This window comes from Acartia tonsa, chromosome 1 (assembly GCF_053477335.1).
Source record: "Acartia tonsa isolate MP-2025a chromosome 1, ASM5347733v1, whole genome shotgun sequence".
Lineage (NCBI taxonomy): Eukaryota > Metazoa > Arthropoda > Copepoda > Calanoida > Acartiidae > Acartia > Acartia tonsa.
The window spans coordinates 24,728,722-24,738,916 of NC_137260.1; the positions used below are offsets into that span (position 1 = coordinate 24,728,722).

Sequence of the window (10,195 nt, forward strand, 5' to 3'; positions counted from 1 at the left end):
TAAAATATATTTTATTTGAATATGATGTACAATGAGAGCAAATGGTTTTCAGTTTTATAAGGCGGTTTCCCTCAAAAAGTCGAACTCAGGACACTCCCCTCATTAAAATTAAATAAGGAAGGAGAGGTTAATTTTGGGTATGTTTGTGTTTTACTTCAGGTCCGGTTAGGTAAAGATATATTTAATTCTGGGTATCCCCTCAGGTACAGGCCCCGCAGGCAGGGGCGTCCAAGCTTTTTATTATGGGGGGGGGGGTAAAAATTTTTGAAGGGGGGCGTAATTCGTTTTTTGGGGGGGGGTAAAATGGCGCGCGAAGCGCGCCGCAAATTTTTTTTAACCCCCCCCCTAAAATTTTTACCCCGGGGGTAAAATTTGCTTGGGGTAATTACCCCCCCTGAAATCTGTTGGCAGGGGTAATTTAAATTTTATTAAATATATAGTCTTAAAAATGCGCGCTAAGCGCGCAAAATTTTTTTTTTATTAGAGATTTTTTATTTTGGGGGGGGTAAATACCCCCTCCTAAATGGATGGGGGTGCCTACGGCACCCCCAGGGTAGGGGTAAATTTTAAATGGAGGGGGGGTAAAATGAAAAAAAATTTTGGGGGTGCCTACGGTTTGTTTGGGGGGGTGATCGCCCCATTACCCCCCCCCCCCCCTTGGACGTCTATGCCCGCAGGAGTACCCTCCCCCCTCCATTACCCAAAGTGGATATGAAAAAAAAAATCTCCCCCTTATCTTTAATTTATTTTAAAATATTGGAGAAGTTGTCTCTGTGGTCGATAGGCACTTTTAAAGGTCCTGAGACAGATGAAAACTATCGATTATGATGTAACACGCCTGACTGCAGTAGTATGTAAAAATAGTTCACAGTTTAACGTTTTGTGGGGCATTTCTGAACCTGACACAACTCAGAAAACTAGCAAAAGACACCAACCTTAAGTTTCTGCATTTGAATATATGTATGTTGTATATGATAAAGTGTAAAAGAGGCCAACCACCCAATTATTACTCGAGAAATGCAACTTATACACCAATAGCCGTGTTCAAAATACATTGTAATAAATATTTTGTAATACTCAGAGTTCTTTATTGAGCTCCGCAGGAGCTAGAAACAAATGTTGTATCTAAAAAGTGGTTGGTGTCATAAAGGTTTCATTAACAAATTATCTTAACTTTTCTAGATTTTATTAATTTTCTCGTATGTTAGCTATTCTAGTCAAGTCTTTCTTTTTAAAAAATTAGCCAGCAAAGGCCAGTTAAACCGAAAAGGAAATGCCAACCTCTATCTCTTTCTTATCTGGTTTTCATTTGATATCTTTTATATTTTTTGATCCAGTCTACCTAATATCCTGTAGTAAAGTTTATATTGTATCAAGAATGGATATGTCAACCGATGCAATTATTTATGGCCCACCATTTTTATATTTACCTTTTATTTCTGTTGCACTTTGATATGTATTATATATATTTACTTGCGGCTTCGCCCCTTCCATCTAGGGACTCTATCTTCAATGAGGTAAGAAGAAGACAGAAAAGTAGCCTACACCTATTCCAAGTCTTAAATCTAGAAATAAAATATCCTAAAACCATCCCGGGACCTATGTGAAGCTTCCCTAAAATGGAAAACTCAATTGGTTCAATAGTTATAGAAATCTAAAGCTACAGACATAAGAACCTTACTTCTTTAAATAATAGGATGCTTGGGAGGGTGGTGGTACTCTCCCCAAAATAGCTATAAACCTTCCCAGGACCCATGTGAAGCTACACTGTAAAGGAGAACCATATCGGTTCAGCAGTTAGCGAGATCCTTTGGTACAAACAGGCAGACTGACTGACGAACAATCAAACAAACAGACAAACATACTGTTTCTTTATTATAAAGATATGCATTCATTCATTTGGACTATCTCTATTAACCTTTTATATTTGTTGTATTATTACAGTTATAATTGGCTATATTCAATACCAAACTAAAATTTACAAGTAGTTAACTCCCTTTTTGAAAGAATTAAAGGAGTAGGGGGGGGGGGGGTGTAAACCTTTATACATAACCCCCGTCCCACCCCTAAAGAAAACCCTGGACATCATTGATTTCATATACTGCTTTGGATCCATGGCATGGACATTTCTGTGAATCTCTTACCTAAGTTGAAATGAATTTCTGTTTTATTTAGGGTATCTTGAGAACAAAATCCTCCAGTCCCCGGAGGTCTACAGGACTCCAGGTTGAGATGATTACTTGTACTGCTCACAAGAAAACTGGAAGTGCCAGGAATGATCAATGTTTTTTTTCTAGAAAAATGTGTTTAGATATTTTTTTAAATTTTTGAGTAGAAGAATGACAAGTAAACTAATTTAAAATGAGACAAAAATTTAGGGGGGGGGAGGGGTCATTGGGCTGTTATTTATACTAGTCCCCAAAGTATTATGATAACGTTTTCTTATTCGTTGGCTTAAAAACGTTGGGGAAACTTATTGAATTTTTATTGGTTGGTTTATTAAGATGAGTGTCCTAACGTTTCAACCACTAATAGAAATTTACATAAGCTGGATAATTTTGTGTAATTGAATTTTTATTGGTTGGTTTATTAAGATGAGTGTCCTAACGTTTCAACCACTAATTGAAATTTACATAAGGGATAATTTTGTGTAATATCAATGGAGATACATCATTTATCCGTCATTGTCTTATTCTCCAGATCCTTGCATGATACAGCATGATAATAATTGATATTTTAAAAATGTTAAATCGAAAACTGGGTCAAGTATATATTTAAAATACTAATTGTTTGAATAAAGGTTAAACATTTTAAAATGTTTTAGTTCACTTAAATTAAATTAAACTATCAATGTTTAGAAAAATCGATAATTAATTTAATTATTTGTCCTTTAATTTGCAAAAAAAAATTGATTATTTATGCAGAATCTCCACAACGACAGCTACCAGCAGGACAGCAGAAAATTCGTGTGCTGTCCGCCGAGGCCGTAGCCGGGACAAGGCAGTCTGCATCAATTCTTGTCGCAGCCAGGCATGCTATCAAAAACAGATATTGGGTACTTGAAATATGTCCGTGAAAGATAAATTCATATTTTTTTCCATATAGAGTCAAAATCGGTAAATCGGTTCTATGGGATTCTAAACCTGTATGGTAAATCATGCCTATCTTGTTTATTGTATAAATTTCAAGCACTTCTTAGCCAATCTACGAATTTCATATTTTAGGATATTTATAATCCTAGAATCATTACATTGGTTCGTAATGATAATTGCAGACGTTTTAGTCTAATGAGATACATAAGCTATGCACTTTAGGCTGTCTCAGATGAATGGACAAAATAAAAAAGTAGTTTAGAGATGGCTAAGATGTTGAGAGAAAAAAATTATTCATTCACTTCTTGCTCTTGCAAAATTTGAAATATACTATCAACTACCTACTTAATATCAAAATTATTATACATCCTACCCACTTTCAACTTCATATTAAAATTATGGGCATACTATCCACTACAAACTTCATATTAAAATTATGGGCATACTATCCACTACAAACTTCATATTAAAATTATGGGCATACTATCCACTACAAACTTCATATTAAAATTATGGGCATACTATCCACTACAAACTTCATATTAAAATTATGGGCATACTATCCACTACAAACCTCATATTAAAATTATGAGACATGCTACCTACTTGATACTGCATGCACAAATTTAAGAGAAGTTATGATTTATAGCCTATTCAATGAGCTCAATCTGTCTCGCTCTGATAAATTTCAACAAAATTATAGTCAGACTTTACTATTTTGTATTGGTTGCTTTCTTATAAATACGGTATATCAAACATGCAAGAATTTTTATTAAATTCTTTTTACCTTTATTTGCTAAGTTTAGTCTAATTTAGCTTTAAGTGCTATACTACAAGCAAGACTAGATATATCAAATATTGCGAGAGAAAAAAAATTCTTTGATAAGTATAGAATTCGAGTTCTTAAAGATTTAAGTTATTTTTAGTTTGCACCTTCCTGGGATTTTTGTAAAAACCAAGGTTCACTAAGTGGATCAACAAAATCAATTTTTTAAAGTTTCTCTGTAATCCTGTTTAAAAAGGCATATTTCATTTACTTACTCCTTGATTTTGCAGCTGAATTAAATGTACACTTTTAATGCATTAAACTAATGCAATTTTATTTCTTTGTTCAGCTATAAATTTGAGTACTGTCTATATTTTTAAACTTACACCTTATATACAAAGAGATTGGGATAACACAACTTTGAAGCTTCTAATTTAAAAACCAATTAAATATATCATTTTCGAAGGAGACACCAGATTGATTAAACACCTTATTTTGTTCGTTTTACTATTTAGCATAACAATAACATTTGGTATTTTCCCAAAAGTGGCTAGCGAGTGCAGAACCCCCCCCCCCTAGATATACCACACTTTTCTGGGATCTTGCTGAGTCAAGTATCAACTGTTGGGAATATCAAAGGATGACTCCATGCAAAATTTGAGCCGGATCCGGCCAAAACCGGCCGTGAATTTTATGAAAAACCGTTTTTTTCCGGTTTTTAGGGGGTATCTGTAAATCGATTCAGCTGGAGCAAAACCGGTTAGAGGTACAAAAAATTTTACTTCACATGAAATTTAGCCAATGCAATTGCCTACAAAAATGTACTTCATCATCAACTTGATTGGACAACTCTTTCCCCTCCTAAATGTCCATTAAAACCTCGGAAACGGCAAAAATCGCCAAAAATCACGCCTTCGGCGGCAAATAACGGCTAAACGGTCAGCCGGAGGCGAATGAAATATAAATAAAGAAATGTCTGCCTCAAAAAGTTGTTCAACATCAAAGAGATGCTTGAAGTCTCTAAAACGACTCCTTCCCCTCCTTTAAGGGGAAAAACTGAAAAAACGTGATTTTCAAAAGTATGCCCACTTCGTGGGTGTGGGGGGCACTGAACCCGTCACCCCAGGGTCACCAAATATAAAGTCTAGGCGGCCCACAATGCTGAATTTTCACCAAGTGAAAGTCTTGTGTCATTATCTCTTATGAGAAAAAAGTTATTAATTAATTAAAATTTCAAATTGTGACTTTTTGATGGATTTCTTTGATGAAATGACAGGCTGGTCAATTTTTAGGCCATTTTTTGCTGTTTTCGGCCCGCCACGCCCAAACGGTTTGAGATAATCTCACGGGACCTTTTGCCCAACCTAAGTCTGGTTATTTGTGAGGTCTAGGAAAAAAAACAGACTTACGCAAAAGATTATAATTATAATCTTTACACAGAAAAATGGCACGAGGTGAGGGTTTGAGGGGGCAAAATGAGCCGACCAGCGATTTTTGACGGCACGCAGCGACGTCGTGCTTCATCCAATACGGGATTTTTTTTTTCTTAGACCTTACAAATAACCAGGCTTAGGTCGGGCAAAAGGTCCCGTGAGATTATCTCAAACCGTTTGGGCGTGGCGGGCCGAAAACATCAAAAAATGGCCTAAAAATTGACCAGCCTGTCATTTCATCAAAGAAATCCATCAAAAAATCACAATTTGAAATTTTAATTAATTAATAACTTTTTTCTCATAAGAGATAATGACACAAGACTTTCACTTGGTGAAAATTCAGCATTGTGGGCCGCCTAGACTTTATATTTGGTGACCCTGGGGTGACGGGTTCAGTGCCCCCCACACCCACGAAGTGGGCATACTTTTGAAAATCACGTTTTTTCAGTTTTTCCCCTTAAAGGAGGGGAAGGAGTCGTTTTAGAGACTTCAAGCATCTCTTTGATGTTGAACAACTTTTTGAGGCAGACATTTCTTTATTTATGTTTCATTCGCCTCCGGCTGACCGTTTAGCCGTTATTTGCCGCCGAAGGCGTGATTTTTGGCGATTTTTGCCGTTTCCGAGGTTTTAATGGACATTTAGGAGGGGAAAGAGTTGTCCAATCAAGTTGATGATGAAGTACATTTTTGTAGGCAATTGCATTGGCTAAATTTTATGTGAAGTAAAATTTTTTGTACCTCTTACCGGTTTTGCTCCAGCTGAATCGATTTACAGATGCCCCCTAAAAACCGGAAAAAACCGGTTTTTCATAAAATTCACGGCCGGTTTTGGCCGGATCCGGCTCAAATTTTGCATGGAGTCATCCTTTGATATTCCCAACAGTTGATACTTGACTCAGCAAGATCCCAGAAAAGTGTGGTATATCTACCCCCCCCCCCTCCCCCTTAAATTCTATTAGTTAAGAAAATTAATGATAAGCGGAGGGGTTTGTTGCATTTTTTCACAACCCTTGCGGCACCCTGTCCCCAATATAATCTAACCAAATCCGCTATTAGGGGGTTCTGTGCTCATCTAGTCACTTTGATGGAAACCGCCAAAACTTTGTTAGCTAAACATTTCAACTAACAGGTACGTAGTGCAGAGAAGTACAGCAGCAAGAATAAGTGTACCAGCTATGAAACTACAATATTCAAAGACAAGTGTAAAAAGGCAGGCAGCAGGGATGATTAACATATTTTATATCAAAATAATTTAAAATTCTGTATAATTTTAATATTAAAAGTAAAACTACATGTCCGTCTGTCAATCTGTAATGCTCTAAAAAGTAAATTGCATTTTTTAAGTCTTGTCGTTAGATTTGCCTTAAACATTATTTTGTATTTTATTACTTAATTTGTTAAGTCTTTAATTAGCTTTTAATTGTTAAATCTCTATTTATTTTTTGCTTAAAGTTACTAAAATATTTTTTAAAAAAACGCCAGTACTTTTTAAAACTTAGACAAACTCAAATTTAATCATCCCAAATTCCTGATTTTTAGGATAACCGAGCAGGAAGAGACCTCGAAAAAAGTAGCAGAGTGTAATCACACCTTCTTCATTCATGTTAGATTCTAAATACAGGAATTAAAGGATAGGAGAACTGTAAAGAAAGATTATTGAAACCAAAGAGAAAGGAAGCTAGAAAGAAAGTAACAGAGTGTAATCACACTTTCTTTATTCATGTTAGATTCTAAATACAGGAATTAAGGGATAGGAGAACTACAAAGAAAAATAATTCAAACCAAAGAGAAAGGAAGCTAGAAAAAAGTACCCAAGTGTAATCACACTTTCTTCATTCATTTTAAATTTTTAAATACAGGGATTACAGGATAGGAGAACTGCATAGATAAATTATTCAAACCAAAGAGAAAGGAAGCTAGAAAAGTACCCAAGTGTAATCACACTTTCTTCAATTATTTTAGATTTTTAGATACTAAATACAGGGATTAAAGGATAGGAGAACTGTATAGATAAATTATTCAAACCAGAGAGGAAGGGAGCTAGAAAAAAGTTGCCGATTGTAATCACACTTACTTTATTTATGTTAGATTCCCAATACAGGAATTATGGGATAGGAGAACTTCAAAGATAAAATATTCAAGGGAGCTAGAAAGTTGATAGATTAAAGGAGTACAGGGAGGAAAGGACAATGGAAGATAAGTAAACCATAGAAGATTGAATTTAGAAAAAGGAATGAAGGGATAGTACATAAAGCCATTTTAACCCCTTATCTAGCTTGAAATTCATGGTGGTGTTGATGGGGGGGGGGGGGGGGTGGTTGAGTTTTGTCAAATACTAAATATAGTTTGAAATTATACCGCGTTTTTATAAAAGATACTATTGTACTACCCAAAAAGCTTAGCTTAACGATCAAAATTGATAATTTCTTTTTTAAATATACACAACATTATGTAATAATATTCACATTTTTTTTATTATTTACTTTATACTTAATATTTTCATAGGTCCAAATTATTTAATTAATCAAGTTAAATTAATTAAATGGGTCAAGTATCTAAAAGATTTTAAGATGAATCTACCATTAATTTGTATTAACCCAATTTTGTAATTTATGTATCCTACTGCCAGCCCAATTAGGCGCCCAATGATGGGAATAAGGAAACTAAATAACAGAAGATTTATATTAAAACAAGGGAAATTTCTAAATAAATAGACTTGGAATTAAGATAAATAATTTAATATTTTTTGGGGGGAATACCAAAACATTTTTTATTTTGATTCAAACTTAAACAAAACTTAAGAAAACTACATAAAAACTCTCAGTAAAGATATCCTCCCTAATTAATTTTTGTTACTCGTGTTCCTGTCCCTACAACCACTGTCATAAATGCATCTACTTAATTAACAAGATTTATATATTTCATTCTAGTGATGAAGATGTAGGAAATTGACTCAAAAACCGAGAATATGAACTTTAATTGTTTTTTATTAACTTTTGATAGATACACAATTGTTTTTTTTATGGGTGGGAAGTAATTTTTAAGGTGTTTAACAAACCAACAATATTCTTTTTCCCTTAATCCTGTTTAATTTATAACATTTTTGGGTTCTTTTAAAAGAAACTTCATTCACAGTTTTTAAGATTAAATTTATTCAGAAAGAATCAGCTTTTAGTCGTCTTTTGACGTAAAAAAGTCGATATTAAAAAATATAAATCAAGAATTATGAATGATTTTATATTATTGATTAAATTTCTACAAAAACAATTAAAGTTTTAGTTAATTTGTTGTTGTTGAAAGGTTTCGTATGTTTTCTTAATTTACTTGTCCTCAAAAAATATGGAGGTTTTCCAAATTAAATTATTATTATTAAATCTGATCATTTGCTCTAAACTACAAGACTGTTTAATGGAAAGAAAAATAACTGCCTGTTAATTTTGATTTACCATTTTTTTACCTTAAATTAAAAAAAAAAACATTAATGATTTTGTAGCTTTCTTAACTCCAGCTTAAAATAATAATAGATAAATCTTAATTTTTGAGAGAGTTGAAAAAATAATTTAAAATAAAATTTTTTCCATATTTGTAAACAAGAATTTTTCAATAAATGATATTAAAAGCTTTTCTACAATCTAATTGTCACCAACAGCCATAGAAAATAGCTGGAAAATTGTCCGTCTTTTTGTACTTTTATAACTTGATAAGAAATCACCTAATTAACCGCTGCCCAGTTTTAACTTTGTAATTTGTACTGCTTGTAACTTTTGTACACTGCCACAGGTCGACAAATATTGTTTTCAACATTTGTTCAGAAAATTTTCTTTGGATGTTACTTTGGTGTAACCTTTGTATTGATTTAAAGGTTTTTTTTACAAGCAACTTTGACCGATAACCAGTTATTTCAATTAATGTGAACCTTGCATGTTTTATCATTTAAAGTTTTTAAAATTTACTTTAAATACAGTATTTCCCGTCCCTCTCTAAGCAAATATTCCTCATTTCAGGCTCCATTTAAGGGAAATAAGCAAAGAACACTTTTACAGAGGTTTTATTTACTCAAGCAATACATAATTCACATTGATTTAAGTCGATTACAATATGAAGATATGTTTTTTCAATACAAATCACAATATATTAGATAAAAGCTGAACAAAACTTGGAAACAATATTAGTCTACCTGAAAATGTAAATATGTATTTGTGATTTTGTGCGTTGTTTGGTTTCGTTGATTCCTGCCAATAAATGTTGAAAATAATTGTCATTTTTCATTTGTCCTGGAGATCTCACAAACCAACAGACTGGTTTTGTTTAATTCTTTCGGGGGAGCTTCATATTGAACATAACCACGTGTTTGAATATTTTTAAAGAAAGTATATCTATCGCCTTAAAAAAAAGGTTGATATTCTATTAGGTTGTTGAGTAAAAAACAAGGAGATTTCATATTTTTCGTATTTAAACCTAAAACAAAAAAATATAACATCTTATTTTCATTTCTACAGGCAACATTTTGAGAGAAATATTAATAAATGTAAATTTGTAATTGTAGGTTTCGTGATTTTTTATAGTAAAAATTGGCAACTTGCCAAAATAATTTTCTTTACTCTAATTTCTGCTTTAGTTTATTTACAAATCTTGAGCTTTCTACTAAAAATATAATTAAATTTTGTTTAAATAAGTTAAAATGAGTGAAAAATGCTTCGTTTGCACAGAAAATGCAGGAATATTTTCAATTGAATTCAAACTAAAACAGAATGAACTAGTGACTATAATCCTACCTGAATGTGCTTTGCTCCAAAGAGTATGTTTTCTGTGAGTGCTATGTCACTGCCCCGTTAAGAACCCCTCCCCCACCCATATAACCATTCAAAGGAGACCCAATAGGAAAGTAAGGGATCTTAGACAAA

General features: G+C 33.3%; 1 protein-coding gene across 1 annotated transcript in view; it reads left to right on the forward strand.

Annotated features, from left to right (window-relative positions):
• LOC145332675 (tumor susceptibility gene 101 protein-like) overlaps positions 1-3,063 on the forward strand; it is a 32,450-nt gene extending 29,387 nt beyond the window's left edge. The window contains exons 16-17 of the mRNA XM_080177685.1: positions 2,176-2,270; positions 2,922-3,063. Coding sequence (XP_080033811.1) covers positions 2,176-2,270; positions 2,922-3,063 — 237 coding nt within the window. The remainder of the gene's footprint in view (positions 1-2,175; positions 2,271-2,921) is intronic.
• Positions 3,064-10,195: the final 7,132 nt, after the last annotated feature.